The sequence below is a fragment of the Moschus berezovskii genome, chromosome 20, assembly GCF_049115385.1.
Source record: "Moschus berezovskii isolate FMDL1 chromosome 20, NW_MosBer_1.0, whole genome shotgun sequence".
NCBI lineage: Eukaryota > Metazoa > Chordata > Mammalia > Artiodactyla > Moschidae > Moschus > Moschus berezovskii.
This window is the reverse complement of record NC_142479.1, coordinates 36,451,389-36,469,626: the sequence shown is the minus strand read 5'-3', so window position 1 is coordinate 36,469,626 and position 18,238 is coordinate 36,451,389. Positions and strand designations below refer to the sequence as shown.

General features: G+C 44.0%; 1 protein-coding gene across 1 annotated transcript in view; it reads left to right on the top strand.

The window, feature by feature from the left end:
• NCBP3 (nuclear cap binding subunit 3) overlaps window positions 1-17,027 on the top strand; it is a 29,303-nt gene extending 12,276 nt beyond the window's left edge. Inside the window, exons 5-13 of the mRNA XM_055403862.2 lie at window positions 1,941-2,069; window positions 2,306-2,382; window positions 3,127-3,235; window positions 5,779-5,878; window positions 6,208-6,311; window positions 8,126-8,408; window positions 9,836-9,990; window positions 11,438-11,599; window positions 12,426-17,027. Of these exons, the coding sequence (XP_055259837.1) occupies window positions 1,941-2,069; window positions 2,306-2,382; window positions 3,127-3,235; window positions 5,779-5,878; window positions 6,208-6,311; window positions 8,126-8,408; window positions 9,836-9,990; window positions 11,438-11,599; window positions 12,426-12,661 (1,355 nt within the window). The 3' untranslated portion in view covers window positions 12,662-17,027. The remainder of the gene's footprint in view (window positions 1-1,940; window positions 2,070-2,305; window positions 2,383-3,126; window positions 3,236-5,778; window positions 5,879-6,207; window positions 6,312-8,125; window positions 8,409-9,835; window positions 9,991-11,437; window positions 11,600-12,425) is intronic.
• Window positions 17,028-18,238: the final 1,211 nt, after the last annotated feature.

Below are 18,238 nucleotides of genomic sequence, written 5' to 3'. Positions count from 1 at the left end.
CTAACCTCTGCCTTTAGCCCAGGAGAGAAAAATTTCCCACTGATGAGAACCAGAGTCCTTGTACATTAGCCAGCCTGCCATATCATTTTCCATAAGTGTTCCAAGTCATCTCAGAGGTGGTGGTCAGGCCTCTGGGAGGTTGGTCGCTGGCATCTGAATCCAGGTACACAATTGAGACCTCTCCTGACATCCACAGTTTCCCAGCAAAAGCATGAGTCCAGCTGCATAGACTTGGGGCTGCCTTTTCGGGGCTTTCGACCTTGTCATTGCAACAGCTTTTCAGAGTGCTGTCTCTGACCTGGAACTAGATCAGAACCCTCTGACGCTGTGCCAGATCTCTCACCTCTGCTTGCTCTGGCCTGTGTTCTCTCGAACTTCATCTGCTGGCCCTGATCTGGGGCTGTTGCGCTTGTGAGCTAACTGTGATTTCTGACTTGTGTCCCTACTCCAAGTCTAGCCTGACCTTCGGTACCCACTCTGACTGACTTCTAGTCTGGCTTCACTTTCTGCCAGCATGCTGACCTGGTTTTCCCAGTTTTTCTGGCTGCTTTCTTTAGATGTTAAATCACCAAAAGAAGAAACATGACTGAGTTAAAAGATTTTTCTCCTTTTTTCTGTTTGCTTAACTTTGACCGTCCAGATCAGGGGTTGGCAAACCTTTTTTTTTTTTTTCAAATAAAAATAAAAGACTGGATAAAAAATATTATAAGCTTTGCAGACCACATATATTCTCTGTGGAACCTACCCAGCTCTGCCATTATAGCATGAAAACAGTCATAGACCATATAATTGAATGAGCCTCACTGTTTTCTGTAAAACTTTGTTTGCAAAAACAGGTGGCAGGTGTGTAGTTTATTGTATGTTACTTATAACTAAATAAATACAGTACACATATAAGTAGATAAATGGATGGATGACGGATGAACGAATGAATAGTGGGTCATGGGTGGGATTTGCTAACACCTGATTTAACTAATTAAAACTATCTATCTGAGCAATGTTAGAGGGACCCTTAGCATCATGCAGCTCACTCCCTCATGTTATACATCAGAAACTGAGAAACAGAGGAGGGAAATTACTTGCTCAAGACCATGTAGCATATTGGGCTTCCCTGGTGACTCAGTGGTAAAGAATCTACCTGCCAGTGCAAGGGACCCTTGAGTCAGGAAGATCCCCTGGGGAGGGAAATGGCAACCCACTCCAGTATCCTTGCCTAGGAAATCCCATGGACAGAGGAGCCTGGCATGTGACAGTCCACGGGGTCACAAAAGATTCAGATACAGCTTAGTGACTAAATGACAGCAACAGCAATGTAGCATATTATTAACAAAAAATGAGAATCTTTAGACCTTCATTTCCCAAACTGAGATACTGGATAACTTAAGTTTGAAAAATGCTGCTTTAAAGTTGATCTTCTCAAAACCTTTTTCTTGCTAAATTGTCTTAAAGGAGCAAAATAAATTGGTTGCTGCAAAGCCAAGTGGCTGTCACGCCTCCATTGTATATATGCCATGGGTGCCCTCGTCAACCACACTTTATAGTAGGGAAACATCATTTAGCATGTCTGGATGACAAGAGTAGAGGGCTTCCATGTGAGGGGCAGAAGAATAAAGGACAAAGGACATTTATTTGACATTTTCATCATCATCAGAAACTGCTGGTATAACACTGTATGCCAGGCAGTTTTAATATATAGAATTTTTTTTCATGGAGTACTTGACCATTATTTTGCGGGACCCAGTTTGGAATACTTCTCTAGGCTAATCTTATTAAAGAAGTTTTTACTACCAGGTTCTATACTTTCTTTCATTGGTTGGTCTGTACGTTTACTGATGCCAGTCCATAGCTGAGTGAAACTGTAGCAATGAATATAATGTAGTCTTTGCTCTCAAGAAACTTAATCGCTTGGATGCGATGTGTTATTTTACATCTTATTTTAGGTAATGTGGTTTGGTTGGATGAAATGACGGCCACGAGAGCCCTTATCAATATGAGTTCTCTGCCAGCCCTGGATAAGATAAGAAGCAAGGATGCCAATGAGGACAAGTCATCCGAGAAAAGTAAAAAAGGTAACTGACCACAGAGGAGGAACTTTGGGACTGAAGGTCCTATTCTTTACAATTTGAATTTCTGTGCGTTGTTAACATAGTATCTCATTGCTGTTAACATAGTATCTCATTGCCAGTTATTTCCGAAACAAGCTATGATGCTTTGGATCATTAATAAAGAGGAGGAGACAATGTTAGACTTTTAATGTATGTGAGATGGAGTGAAGATTCATCTTGTCCCTCACATTCCATTTTAGACAAGCAGGAAGACAGTTCTGATGACGATGAGGCTGAAGAAGGAGAAGTTGAAGATGAGAACTCAAGTGATGTAGAGGTCAGTAGAGGGCACAGGTGTCTGTGAGCTTTCACTGTAAACAGCTGCCTACAGCCCTGATACCTGAGCCTTAAAGGCTTAGGATAGGATGTTGTGTTCTTCTGCTGACTTGCACCATTGCACCTCCTGAGGGGGGCCCAGGCTCTTGGCTTTTTAAGTTCTTGTGGGTGTAATAAACAATTCATCTTGAGATCTTAGAACTCACACTTCTGTATGAAAGGAAATGGTTTTACTGAGAAAGACTTTGCAGTGCTATCTAATCAGTAAAATTAAGGAATAGCAAGTAATGGTGTATTTCCTAATGGCATATGTACTATTGTTGGAAATATTAAAGTGTATTCATTTTTAAATTATTTATTAAGTGCCTACTATATACCAAATTCTAGGTGCTGGGGATATAGCGTCAAGCAAAACAAAGTCCTTGCCCTGTTGGAGCCTACATTCTAGTGGGGAAGACAGACAATACACAGATACGCAGATTTGTAATGTAATGTCAGGAAGTGATGAGTGCTATGAAGAAAAGTAAAGAAGGGTAAGCGGAGAGAGAATGATGGAGATGATTCTTTTAGACAAGGTGGTCAGGGAAGACCTCCGACTTAGACATTCTGCAGAGGAACTGGTGCTGTGATACTTACGGGTTTTATTAAAAGTAGATTGCTTTCTTAATCCATGGTATCTTTGCTACTGAATAAACATGAAGAAAGCCTTTAATGTTTATATCGAAAATGCTCTTTTTTTCTTAAGTTGGACACGTTGTCGCAGGTAGAAGAAGAGTCTCTGCTAAGAAACGATCTTCGTCCAGCTAACAAACTTGCTAAAGGAAATAGGTTATTCATGAGATTTGCTACAAAAGGTAAATGATAATTGGTATTGATTAAAAATAATAGTAATAATTTTATTTGTTTATTTTTGGTTGTGCTGGGTCTTCCTGGCTGCTCGGGCTCTTCTGTAGTTTTGGCCAGTGGGGGCTCCCCATTGCGGGGGCTGCTCGTGTTGTGGAGCACGAGCTCTAGGGTGCCCAGGCTTCGGTCGCTGTGACGTGTGGGCTAAGTGGTGGTGGTGCGGGGGCTCAGTTGTTCCTGGGCGCCTGGGATCTTCCTGTATCAGGAATCTAAACCGTACCCTCTGCGTTAGCAGGCAGATTCTTCACCACTGAGCCACCGGGGAAGCCCCTGACTTTTATTTTTAATGAAGTGATTTTTATTAAGTGACGCCTTCTCTTTTGAATTGGAACTTAGACCAAGTAATCTCAAAGATCCTTCAATCTGTAACATTCTGCTCTTAACAAAATCGATGACTTGCTGCCTGAGTAGGAATTGCAGACACTGAAAGTGGATAATAGCTATTTGTATACTTTTGTGATATCTGGCTAAAGTAAGTTATTTTCTGTTAAAGCTGGTTTGCCCCTTATGCTTGTCAGCCAGTTTATCATCTGAACTATAAAAATTTTTAAAAATTCCATGTGTATCACGGCAGTGTCTTCCTAAATGTTGCTAATAGTACCATTCAGCTCTAATTCTCAGAAGAATTAAATTAAAAGCCTATTAATAATTCATAAGGCCTTTTATGCACAGTGATTTTGATATGCATTAATAATGTGGGGGGAGTGGTTTTGAGTCAATTGAGGGTTAATTGGAAATGACAACCCTTCACCCCTGAATATTTTAGTAAGTATTTCTGAAGAACAAGGACTTTGTTTTACACACAGTAATCAAAATCAGGAAATTTAACATTAGTGCCACTCTATTATCCAATTCATAGTCTGTGTTCAGATTTTACCAGTACCCCCGCCGTGTATATTAAAACTGCCTGGCACACACTGAGTGCAGTGTGTTGGCAGTCTTTGATGATGATGACGACAGCGACAATGATGACTGTCAAATAAATTTGGGTTATTCTTTATACTACTTCTCTGCTATACTAGGACCCACTCCAGGACTGGGCCTTTAAGTCTGCCGTGCTCCCTTGATATCCCTGAATATGGAACTACGCCTCTGCTTTGTTTTCCTTGACTGAGACATTTTTAAAGAGAACAGGCTCATTGTAAGCTGCCCCTTAGTTTTGGTTTGTTTGATGTCTCCTTCTAATTAAATTCGAGTTGTGCGTTTATACTACAGAAGTTGTGTCATTTTCAGTGTGTCATATCAGGAGGCACATTGTATTTGTTTGTCCCCTTCCTGGGGATGTTAACCATTCTCCTGGTTAAGGTAACAGTCACCAGGTTTCTCACTGTAAAGTTACTCTTTTTCCATTTATAATTTGCAGTTTTGTGGAGAGATGCTTTGAGGCTGTGTAAATAGCCTGTTCCTCATCAGATTGCCATACAGCAGCTTTAGATTCATTGATGACTTTTTAACTCTCTCATTTACTAGTTGGCACTTAACTGTAAGGAAGAGCTTTCCCTTTTTACCCATTTATTGATGTATTTACCTGTTTTTTTAAAAATGCATTTACTTGTTTATATTAACTTAGATTCATGGAGTTTTATTCAATGGGCTATCATCCGTTTTGTCATTATTTTGATTCACAGGTTATTTTGGATCTTATCAGTAGAGTCTCTTCACAGTGTGTTCTTTTAACATGCCTGCATGTTTCTTTGGGTACTTTCTTGCTATTATGGCATAAGGAACCATCTTGGTTTGCCAGTCTCAACTTGTACTTCCCTAGCCCCAGATCTGGAGTCAGCCATTTCTCCAAGGGGCTGGTGGGCGTGTTTTTTGTAGGTTGCACATTCTGGTTTATGCCACTAGGTTACCTGTAGCACTGGGTACATTCTCATCAGTATTCATCTTTTGTACTGAGTGAGTGCCCAGGGAGTTGTCAAGAGGCCTTTATATTGTGAAAATATGTGTGTTCACCGACCACTTTTTCTTCCTGTTAACTGGCATTTTACCTTGATAAATGGGCTCTTTGCTCCTTTTGCTTATTTGAGTGCATGGTTTACCAAATACATGGACCTGTGTATAACCTGTTTCTTGGACCCTGATTCTGTGTTATTGGTGTGTTGTATTCAGAAGTGAATATCATCTTTCAGGGGGCAGTGAAAGCGCCACCTCTTCTAAAAAAGCCTTTTTGATTCCTGAACACTGGTGATAACCTACACTCTCTTATGCTTCTTGGGAACTGTGTTGTTGTTATTGTTGCTGGTGTTTTCTCTGAAGTCAGCTCCCCGACAGCAGCGTCACCTCGTTCGTCTCTGAGTTTTGCTCCACCCTGTCGAAACTGCACCGCTTTAGGAGGACTCAGAGTGGTCGCAGTGCATCTTTCTCTTCTGTAGGCAGAGTGTGCTGATCTGATCCCAGCCATGAAAAACGTGCTTTTTGTTTGTTCAAAACCATTCAACATTGCCTTCGCACTCACAGGGAGTCCTTGGTAACTGTTGTAATTAATTTTTAGATGACAAAAAGGAACTTGGAGCAGCAAGGAGAAGTCAGTATTACATGAAATATGGGAATCCAAATTATGGAGGCATGAAAGGAATTCTTAGTAACTCTTGGTGAGTCCAGAACCTTAAATACAATAGTTTCTATGGTACTTAAGCTTTTCATAATCCTTCAGGGATCTACATTAGTTGGTATTCTTCAGCGGGTATTCTGCAGTGGACTGTCAACACCATGTGTGGGTGGACGTGACGGAAGACAAGAAGAAGGAGCTCAAGGCTTTTAACTGTGGTAAACGGTGTGAGAATGCTGAGTTTTGGTTTCATGCGACATGTCTCTGTGTCAGCACCTAGCGTCGCATCAGGGTGTAGTTGACATTAACTAGTGGACGTCGAGGCCCTTCCTCTTGGTTTTTGATTCTGTGCTTATTTTGGCGATGTTGCAGGAAGCGGAGATACCATTCCCGTCGCATTCAGCGGGATGTTATTAAGAAGAGAGCCCTGATTGGGGACGACGTTGGCCTGACGTCCTATAAACACCGACATTCCGGTAGTTGCCTGCTCAGCTCTTGGGTAGACACATGTTTGGCTTCCGAAATGACATTTTTATCCTTAATACAGTCCTTTAAGGTTCCACACTTTATCATCCTCTCTTCCTTGCCCTCACCCTCTGCCAACATATAGGAAAGTAAGTCAAGTCACAGTTAATTTGAAATTGCCCATGCAAAGAGGTCAAATGATTTTATAAAAGCTGTTCTAACAATAAAGGCAAAATGTAGGAAAAATGAAAACTTTTCCTAAGGAATCTAATTTTCCTATTAATAACAAAAGCTGCATGAAAAAAGTTTTTAATTATTTTGTCAGATCAGTTGATTTTCTTGTTCTTTCATCTGATGATGAACATAAGCTGCTGTGTCTAGTGCTCTCTGCTTGTTGGCTCATGCACGTGAATGCCGCAGTGAAGGGCGATACAACATAGGTTTCATTTTGGTTTTTCTGTATGTCTGTTTTCTTTTCTTCTTTTTCTGTTCCTCTGTCTCCCCCTCCCACCTTCCCACCCTTCAAATCTCCCTTTCTTCCCCCCCTCTCTCTTTTGGTACTTATTCTTAAAGAACCGTTTTTGTTATATTTTATAGGGATTTGTTTTTATGTTGAAACTGATCTGCGAAAATCTGCACGCTTTGTAGAACGAGCCAACTCAGCATACAAACACAGAATAACAGGCATACACTTTTATCTTTGTACTAGGGACAGGAGAGGTGAAATCTGTACATTTTAATTTAATGTGAATGTCCAAACTTGGATATTTGAAATCTACATCTTAATGCACAGACTTTTCTGTTAGATAGTTAAGCTTTTCCAATTGCAGTTACTTTAAGATATTTTTATCATATAATTTAGTATTCATATCAAAGAAATTAAAAAGCAAAAAGATAAGAACTGATTTCATTTTACATTTTTCTTATTTGTCTCTTTTCACAATAAATATAACTGTTGTGGACATATATTTTATATTGTACTTCTTCCATTTATAAGCATTTTTCCATGACCTTTAAAGGTACATTTCATTATTCATGGCGGTTATGTTCTGTAAAGTCACTGTGATCATTGAAAACCATTCACAGACTCTTAATCACACTTTTTGTCAACTGATCAATGTAGAACCCTAATTTGATATATGTTTCTGATTAAGGACACCTTATTTAACATATGTTGACTCATTAACGTTGAACTCAAGGGCAGCAGCCCTGGAACTCACACCCAAACGAAGCTTGTCTCACACATGTATTTTCTCCATAAGGCATATCGCAGCCTTCTTGTGTTAAGGAACACTGGACAGCTTTGGAATTGTGCTCGGAGGCTGTTTGTAACAAGGAAATCGTCAATAAAAATCACAAAGGTGTTAAAAAGTAGCACTCGTGGACTGCAGAAAGCACACTTGTTTACAGTGTTTGAGAGCTGCAACAAAAAGTCAGGGCACGACCCCGTTTCCCTGCAGCTGGGAGCTCGCATGGCTGGTGTCTCGATTTTTTGCTGCTCCTGTGCATGTCCACAAGTGACCACAAAAGTGCCATGGGTGTTGGTTGTGGAATTGCAAGTAAAATTGGCAGATTCATAAATCTAGAATCTATGAATAGTGAAGAGGGTCTGTATTTTAGGTAACTTTATAAAATTGCATCAGGCTGCTAGGCCATGTGTTGTGGGGGTCAGAATGGTAACCAGATCAGCACTGTTAGAGACAGTGCTCCAGTGAACTCTTAGGATGGGAATCTCATCTTCTAAAAAGGTCACTGATGTAGAACAGAAAATCAGGTGTTAGTATGCGTGCTTTTACTAATAATGATTTTTGGTTACATTCCTTAGGACTGGTGAATGTTCCTGAGGAACCTATTGAAGAGGAAGAGGAGGAGGAGGACCAGGACATGGACGCCGACGACAGGGTGGTGGTGGAGTACCGTGAGGAGCTCCCGGCCCTCACGCAGACCCGGGAGCGGGGCTCGTCCAGGCGGTCCAGCGCCAGCAGCGCAGACTCCGATGAGATGGACTACGATCTAGAGCTGAAGATGATTTCCACTCCTTCACCAAAGAAAAGCCTGAAAATGACCATGTATGCTGATGAGGTGGAATCTCAGTTGAAAAATATCAGGTAAAGCTTTTAATTTGATTGAAATCCAGTTACTAGCTTCTTAGTACCTCTTTTATGATTACTTTTATCGGTTCTAATTTCAGCCCTTTATAGAATTTGAGTAAAAGCATCTGGTTTTTCCTCTTAATGAACAAGAAGTGATCCTTGTTATAAAAACTGTGAATGGTACAGAAGGTGAAATCACCTGTAATTTCATCCTCCCCTAAGAGAGTGACTGTTAGCAGTTGGGTGAAGAACTTTATTGTCAGCTTTATGTTTATATATAACATATGGGGAAATTATAGATGCATTTGTACAAAAATTAAGTCATACTGTTTGTGTTGTTTTGAAATACGCTTTTTCCATTTAATATATTAGTGTAGACATTTGCTCTGTTTTCAACTATATGTAGTCCCTTGTTTGCAAGTGTTATCATTTGTTGAACCAATCGCTTCCTGTTGGACATTGAGATTTCTGGCTTTTTTTGTCCACACCCTGCGGCTTGAAGGATCCTAGTTTCCTGACCAGTGATTGAACCTGGGCCCTCAGCAGTGAAAGCATAGAGTCTTAACCACTGGACCACCAGAGAATTCCCTAGATTTCTGTTTTCTTACTGTTGCACTAACTAGATACATTCCAGTTATTGTGCAAAACAATGCACATGCTTTAAAATGTGGTATGGCTAAATTTCCTTCCTAAAAGATTTTTCCCACTCACATTACCACCTGTTATCTAGATATTCACCAACCTTAGGTATTATTACTGTGATTTTTGGTCTTCATGGACAAAGAAGTACAGCTGTTTTAATATGCATTCTTTGATGACTAGTGGGGCTGAGCAGATTCCTGAGGGCAGAGAGCATAGGCATGTCTCAAAGGGCTGGAGGCTGGGGTGCTCTCTTAAGAGTTCCTGATGATGTGTTTGGGAAAAGGGAAGACAAAACTTGTAAGCTGGTTCATTTGTATGGCTTCGTTCACATCCTTAGTTTTTAGGGAACTGTCCAATGGCAGATGCTGCCAGAATAATGCCCTTGCCCTGACACAGTGGGAGAGTCTTCCCTTTAAAGAAAGGGATTGTAGGCTCTCTTATATCTTGACTACAACCAGTTCACAGCCCGGAGAAGAAGAGGCCTTCATTCCTTCGCAGGCCTCTGCTTAGGCCTGTGTCCCAGGAGAAGGGCAGGCACGCTCTTCGATCACTCCCAGATACTGTGTGTGGAAACCACCCTGGAAAACTCAGGGAGCTACTCACCCCAACTGGCCTCTTTAGCAAGCTGGTCATGACTTTTGTGAGCAAATAACTACTGGTGTATGGTGTTATTAAGTGAATGTTGGCCATATTAGATTGGGTTTCTTAAATTGTTTTTTTCCAAAGTGTGTGAGATTGTTGTGTGAGTGTTGTCCCATGGTTCAAGTCGCTTTACTGTACCCCCGCCTCTCTTTTTTAAGGAACTCCATGAGGGCAGATACTTTATCCACAAGCAATATAAAAAACCGAATTGGTAACAAATTATCAGCTGAGAAATTTGCAGATGTCAGACATTTGTTAGATGAAAAACGTCAGCACACACGTCCACGACCAGCTGGCAGCAGTACTAAAACAGGTATTGTTGTTCAGTTGTGTTTCTGGGCTCTATCCTGAGTTCCAAAAATCTAATGCAGACAGGGAAGGTTCTTGAATAAAACACTGTCATTTGGGGACCAGTTTAATTGTCCTGATTCATCACTTCTAAATTTTGGGTTAGGCACTGGAACTTGAGGGCATGAAATTTAATCAGATTTTTGCAATATTAGGTTTTGATATTTTTGTCCCAATAGTGATTTTACTCTGTATGTCATTGGTATACATAAGGGTAATAGAAATTAGGTCGAATGATTGTATAAATGGTTAAGAATTTGAACTGGTTAGTTTATATGTGCAGACATACACATAGCAGGCCATACCCGCTGTGTGCCAGGGCTAGGCACTGGGGGTGTCATAAGTCTTCACAGGGGCTGCCAGCTCATCATAGACTCAGATGGAGCAGTGTAAGGGCACATGCTCAGGTAATTCCGCCTGAAGCTGAATGGGGTGAGTGGTCTGGCAGGCACTGTGAGCAGTGGGCTGTGGGAGCAAAGAGGGGAGTGGGTCTTTTGGGGGAAGACCTGTTGTGGGAGGCGTCTCAGAGCACATGGCAGTGGAATGAGACCTCGGAGAGGAAATAGGATCTCATCAGCAAACCTAGTTCTTTGAGGTGGGAAGTAACCTGATCTTATATCTCTCTTAGATAAAACTTGGTGGCAGTGTAGGGTGCCATAGAGTTAAGTAAGTAAAAAGGTCCCGAACTAGATCAGGGACGGTGGAGGAACTGATGAAAATGTCCAACCTTGTAAAGGAGGAAGACTCAGCACTGGGAGGAAAGGGAAAGAAAGAAGCCATGGGGCTCAGGCCTGAGGGGCTGAAAGGTGGGGGCGCTGTTCTCAGCAGAGCGAGGTGGGCGAAGGCCCAGCACAGGGACTTGCTCATGAATGTTTGTGTTGTTGCTGTTATTGTGAGAAAGAGCTCCAGAGGATTGGCAGATTCTGGAGGGGTTGGAAAAGTGGATTTGATTTGGGACAGCTTCCCTTGATTCTTTGCTTTTTGTCAGTCTCATTACCTTTATTGTTCAATGTAATAGTCTTTACTGACTAGCTTTTTATATGTTCAAAGAGTGGGGCTTCTGCCCTCAGAGAGCTTACAGTATTTCCCTTTAGCTGCACTGTTTGTTAATTATTTGCTCTTGATTCTGCTATTTAAAGAAGAAAAAAAAAAGACAATTCTGCTTCAAAAATTCCTTTCTGGAGCAGTCAGCTAAGGTTTCCCCCCACTGCGAGTCCCTGTGGGTTCTCACTTGAATTTTCCTGGGAGAATCCAGGCTGTACAGAGGGAAGGCTTTTAGAAGCTTGGTTGTGCTGGGCCCAATGTCCTCACTCAGGGAGATTTGGCATCAGGTCCTATAGAGATCTCAGGTTGGTAGTACAGATGACAAAGTATACTCACGTGGTCACAGCAGTGCTTTTTTCTTTTTCTAGATATACGCCAGCGATTAGGAAAAAGACCATATTCTCCGGAAAAGGCTTTTGGTAGTAATCCAGTTGTTCGGAGAGAGCCCTTTTCTGATGTACATAGTAGGCTGGGTGTTCCCAGGCAGGATGTTAAAGGCCTCTACTCTGATACTCGAGAGAAGAAGTCAGGTTGGTAACAGTGGGAACTGTTGGGGAGGGAACTGGGCAAGAGTAGAGACCATGGGTGCAGCATGGAAATACTTTGTTAATACAAGGACAGAAGCAGCACAGGACAAAAAGTATTTTTCCCTCTTCCATTATAATCATCATCGTAATAATAATGGTAACTGTGGAAAACGTAGAAAGCAGGAAAAAAGACTCACCCCTGAATCTTTGTGTTGAACACAAATACTTTTTAGTTTCCAGCTATTCCAACCTTTGCCCGTATACATATCGTGCTTTTTTCATATAGCATTTTATCATGGTCATTTTTCCATATAAGTTATAGCCTTTATAAATAAAACTTTTAATTGCCTTATTGTGTGGCTATCCTATGAAATTCTATGTATTTGTCTATTGTCAAATACTGGCATTTCTGAAAGTGAACGGAGAGTGGGCAGTCTCAAAAGTTGACAGGATAGCAGGTCCATGAATTTGCAGCATGCGATAGGTGGGGATGGCCTGGGAATGGCCCACTCCTGACAGAAGGAAGTTGTACACAGGCGGTCGTCTCAGCAGACGGGGCAGAGGAAGCACAGTCAGCCTCCCAGCTCATTCTGATGTGTCTGGTGTAGGGGTTTGGATGTGGGGCGTGTCCCCGAGCTGGGAGAATCTCCCAGCGGGTCCAATTCCCTCAGTCTGCCGGCAGGGAACTGGGAGGACCTGCCCAGGGCTGCACCGTGGTTGCAAGTGCCCCAGAACCCCCCACCCCCAGGGTTCCCTGCACATGAGGGATTACAGTGCCCCCTTGCTCAGTATCGACTGCCAGAGCTGAAATGCCTTCTCACCCACACAGGAAGTTTATGGACTCGCTTAGGATCTGCACCCAAGACCAAAGAAAAGAACACGAAGAAAGGGGATCACAGAGTGCCGGGCACAGAGGAAGATGACTCGGAGCTGCAGAGGGCATGGGGGGCTCTGATTAAGGAGAAGGAACAGTCTCGCCAAAAGAAGAGCCGCTTAGATAACTTGCCATCTCTCCAGATCGAAGTCAGTCGGGAAAGCAGCTCTGGCTCAGAGGCTGAGTCCTGATGCCCTGGGGGCCAAGGCAGCCGCCCTGAAACCTGACAGTCTTTCGTAGGGCGGGGCGCACAGTAGGACCCCCTTGGGAGTTGGCGCCCCTCCCCTCTTGCTCATGCAGTCACCCTCCGCTCTTGCTACTTCAGCAAGACATCTTAGGAAACGTGACCTGTTTTGAAGGGCATCCATCTAATCTTTTTGCTGCAGAGGTACAATTCTGGGCCCTCAATTCTTTTCCCACCACCCCACAAGCTTTACCCATTGAGGAAAAGGCAGCCCTCCAGATTTTGTAGACATTTTTTTCTTAATATTTTTAACATTGTGTCTTTTAAGAGAAAAGTTTTACACAGTTCATCCAAAGAGCAGAGAACTGAACTTCTCACTATTGCCTTGGCCCTGACAGCTTTACCAGCACCCTTTTTCCAAGAAAAGTCAATTCCCAGGTGCTTATCGGACAGCCTTTGAGAGGAAAAGACTAGGGAAGCTGCCAGTTCACCCTTCCAGGATCCTGGTGTGTGGGGGCTGACTCACATGGACCTGACCTCAGAGGTGCAGCTGTGCTGCCCGGGTAGATCAGAGCCGCAGCGCCGACCGCCCTTCGTTCCTCCCCGGGGATCTCTGTCAGGAGCCTCGTTAGCAATCAGCTTGAAGTGAAGATCAAGTTCAGTGCTGTGGGGTTTTTAGGAACAAAAAACTGTGACTTCTGGATTTGGGGTGGATTTTCGTGCTAGGGGTGGGGTCATGGGTTAATGTTGAACAATTTGTAAGTCTGTATTATGTTTAAAAAATATTGATGATTTGAAAGTTTAAATTTTTAATTTTTATATGTGAAAATACTTCCTGTTGGCCTCCAGGGAAGCTCAAGTGGTGTCTTCTTATGTGCTGTTAAATATATATTATATACTTCGGAAGAAGGCAAAGAGAGGAGTCTCATTATTTTTAAAGGATCCTAACTGTAGAGTCTGTCTGTTATACATAGAGTTTAAGTTGCTTTTTGGCCACTGAAAGCAGAAAAACCTATCCCCTGAGATGGGAACCTGTTGTCTATGACCACTTCAGAAGTGATGCACTGCTATTTATTCTTCCTGTCTCCCAAGTTCTAGCACCTGAGGACACCTTCAAAACTGGCAAATAAGATAATAGTTACAGAAATTTTAGTTTGTTTATTTCTAGTCTCCTTTCAGATTATTTTAACCATGAAAAGGCCTTAGATTCTTTGGTCTTCCTGTCTTGATTTTTATTTTGAAGTATTTAGTGTTTGTATTCCTCTGCAGGCTTAAAAATAGTGTTTTAACTTCAGCAGAGCTTAGGAGTTAGAAAAAAGCCCTTGCTCCTTGTGTGATGTCACAACCCCCAACCTGCCTGGAATGTTCAGCACCCAGTGTGACTTGGGGCTCTAGAGATCTTTGCTTGCTGCTGAGCCAGTGGTCACACTGATGGTTGATGGCACTGTGGTGTGATTGAAGGTGGAATGAATGCTGTGGTTTAATAAAAAAAGGAAAGGGCGGGGAGACTCGAGAGTTACAGCAAAAACTGTGTTGTCCGTATTTTGTTGGTTAACTTGCTTTTTTCCCTCCCTGTAGAAAGATGAGAACAATTAACCATGATGTTTCAGCTTCCTGGTAAGATTCCTGGAAAGAGCTGGTTCTGGTTTCTCTGCCAGTTAAGACCGAAGGTCGCTGAGGTTTCTCAGCTCTTTGCCTCTGAAGCACAGAGCTGAGAGCCAGGTTCTTGAAGAGGGAGGAGGGTTTGGGGGGGGGTTAGTCACATGAGAAGCGCAGGGGCGGTGGTCAGAGACACCAACTACTGGCTCTGCTTCATGGGCCCAGGCCTCAGTTTCCCCTTCTAGCCAGTGAGCGGGCTGGTTCCAGAGCTGCTGGCTTCACAGGTGTGTCTCAGTGGTGTTTCATGTCCCTAGAGCTGTGGCCACTGAGGGCTGGCCAGCACCAGTATCCATGGCAGGCCGGGGGAAGGTCAAGGAGACAACCGAGGGTGTGCATGAGGTTGTGGATGGGACTTAACCCCGTCCCATTCCACCCTCTGGGTCCTCTAGTGAGGTGTCCCTGGGGCCAGGGTCCCCTCTGAGGTGCTCTCTGCAACATTTGTTCAGAAAATGCCCCTTCTTACACTTCTTGTGTTTCCCAGTCTGGAGCCCCTCCCACCAGCAGTTCAGGCCCATTTGTCCCAGGGCCTTACTGCCCTCACTAGTCTGCTAGAGATCAAGGCAGACTTTCAGGAAGCCGGGTAGTGTCTAGTGGAGACTGACCTAACCAAGAGCACTCACTTCAGCAGCCTTGCAGTTCTCACAAACACGCAGAGCCCGGAAAATTACTTGTGCTCAGTCGTGTCCAACTCTTTGTGACCCCATGGACTGTAACCCACCAGGCTCCTCTGTCCATGGGGATTGTTGAGGCAAGAATACTGAAGGTCAGTTGTCATGCCCTCCTCTAGGGGATCTTCCCAACCCAGGGATTGAACCCAGGTCTCATTGTGGGAGGACTCTTTACCATCTGAGCCACCAGAGAAGCCCAGGAATACTGGAGTGGGTAGCCTATCCCTTCTCCAGGAGAACTTCCCGACCCAGGAATTGAACCGGGGTCTCTTGCACTGAAGGCGGATTCTTTACCAGCTGAGCTACCCAGGAAGCTGTAAGAGCTTTACATTTTAAAGATGTATTTCCCAAAGTTGTGGGCCTTAGCCTCTCACTGTCCAGCCCACACTCTAGCACTCAGATGGCGCAGCATCCGACACATGTTCTGGATGTCCAGGCCCTTCCTTGGGAGCTGGGGAGCGAGGATGGGCAGCTAAGGCTATCCCTGGCCAGCAACTCAGGGCGTTTCTCATGTATGAGGGCGGCAGGGCTACAAACTTCTTTCTGTTCATTTTAGTCTTGACACAGTGTGGGGTTTTAGATACATTTTTGCTGCTTGATGATAATTGCAGATACCTCATTCCTCTTTTCCACTCTCCCTCTTGGGAGAGGTACCAGCTACCCAGGACAGCTTGTGGAGCCCGCCACCGGATGGGACCTCTCCTCCCCTGGTGTCTCCAGTCTGACCCCGTGAGTGCCTCCCTTCAGGTCAGCCACTGTCTTCTCCCACCCCACCCCTGCAGCAGCCCCTTTCCTGCTTCCTCTGCCTGTCTTTCTCCATTCTGAGCACTGCAGCTGGGATGTAATTTGCATTGCCTTTGTTGTTCGGTCACTAAGTTGTTGTCCGACTGTGTCGGACTTTGCCTTCTCCTCTCCCTCATCCTCAAGGACATAGAGACTTCTCTGGGAAGCTACCCGTAACTTCCAGAACTGGGTTACGTGTCCCATGACACTGCCACGGAGAAGTCTCGTTAAGTTCCACGGTCAGGATATAAAGTCACGCCTGGGATAAAAATGGAGCATGATAAAAATTCCTTTCCGAAACCCTGAGGAAGGTACCTTGCTGAAGACCCTTATTGCAAGGCCCAGTGCCGCTGCTTCCTGCCCGTGTGGGAGCATGTCACAGTTTTCTTTGGGGGAGCCCCAGGAGAAGTGATGGACCTGCAATTCGGGCTGTGTTGTGCAAACTGCAGGTGTTAGACTCACACTCAGGTGAGCCACTCACTTTTGAATCTGGGGACCCGAGACAGGCCACAGGAGTAGCGGGGGCTTGAGCTCGCCTCACGCCCTCTTGCCTGGCTGCTCAGGGGATGGAGGGACAGGTGTTGTTCAGTCGCCAAGTTGTGTCTGACTCTTCGACCCCATGGACTGCAGCACACTAGGTCTCCCTGTCCCTCACCATCTGGAGTTTGCCCAAGTTCATTTCCATTGAATTGGTGATGCTCTTCAACCATCTCATCCTCTGTGACCCAAATAACTTATAATTGCTTTCCTCATCTTTTTTTTCCTCGCTAACTTTTTCAGACAAATACCATTGTGTTTGCTTAAGTGAAATATGTATGTAATACCAGATTTCTGTACCCTCCCGCCAAGCCAGCACACCTGTACACTGCATCACAGTTCCCTCTTCCTATTTGCCTTTTTGCTAGACTGTGAGCTCCATGAGAGCAGGGCCACATCCGACTTGTTCATGGGGGTCCCCCATCCGGGTACTATGCCTGGCACCTGTCAGGTCCCCCCTACACAGGGCTGACTGTGTAAATCCCCACCTTTACAAGGGATAGCTCCATTCTCTGAAGGTCTGGCACTGTCTTACAGGCCAGTCCTCATGGTTCTGCCTTGTGCATGCAACTCATAATGTTTTATTTTCCCTGCTAGCAGCCTCTGATGAGCAGGCGCCTTCATGTTCTGATCTCCGTTCCTCCTACCGGGTCACTCCAGAGTGATGCCTAAAGAGTGTTTGGGAAAATGAATAAATTGTGGAAACCCAACCAAGCTCTGGTGTTTTTGTCTGCAGGCTGGTCAGCTTCTAGTCAAGACTTGTTGTTGTTCAGTCCCCCAGTCGTGTCCGACTCTTTGTGAGCCCATGAGTTGCAGCATGCCAGGCCTCCCTGTCCCTCACTATCTCCTGGAGTTCGCCCAAGTCCAGACTACTGGATTCAAAAAAGAGGAAGGTTGTCCACAAGTGCATAAATTGCACTCTTGTAAGAATCTCATTAAGGCGGTCTCCATGAAATTCAAATCTTAATGATCTGGCTATATATGAGCTGAAGCTTCCCTGGCTTTATAAAGAATTTGCTGAAGAGTCATGTAGATAGTCTAGAATATTTTTTAGAAAGCATTCATCTGCACCGAGGACACCAGGAAGGGAAGCGGGCAGGTGGAAGAGAGGCCTCAAAGAGACAGGCCACTTCTTAGCACCCGATCCAAGGGGTGAGGGCATGACAGCAGCCCAAAGAGGGCACAGAGAAACAGCATTCATGCCTGTCTATGGTCCTTTTGCCTATAGTAGCCTTCCTGTTGTCAGGCTGGGCGGTTTTAAGAGTTACAGTGAAATGCTAACAGGCAGTTTAGATGAAGGGTGACAGAAAATGACAGCTTCACAGGTTATTTAATTGCTGCCCAAATTAGTTGATGTGTAAGTCTTTGCCTTTAAATCTAACATAACAAGAAGTAAATTAGAAGTCAACCCACTTTTTTTCTTTTTAAGAACTAAAAGGACAGAATGTCTTAGATCTTGAGAACAGCATCCTGGCTTCAGGGCAGGCTATTGTTGTGTAATCTGACAAGCAATAATGTAGAACTTTTCTTACATGTTTATAAAATAAGTCTTAAATACTGTAGCTTTTTTAAAAAATGAAATTCTATGAATGTTTCACAGAGCTTTGATGTTCTTGGGAGCAGTTAGGGAAATGCTCGCTCAAAAGCTTATTTCAAGTTGTGAGGCATTGCAATGGGCTTTTTTGCTCTGCTACAAACACAACTAGGGTGTGGGTGGTCTTTAACACACCACAGTAAGCACTCAGCCCCGGGCTTCTTAGCTGGTTTTGTTAGAGCAATTCTAGAGACCCTTTCTGGAGGACAGAGTCTTCAGTAGTTGACATTCTGTGTTACCTCAGACTGTCTGTCACCCCCGCCCCCAAACCAGTGTTGGTTAGTCAGAGCAAGAGAGCACACCATTGACGGGAGAGGTGACACGGCCTTCCGTCCCTTCCTGG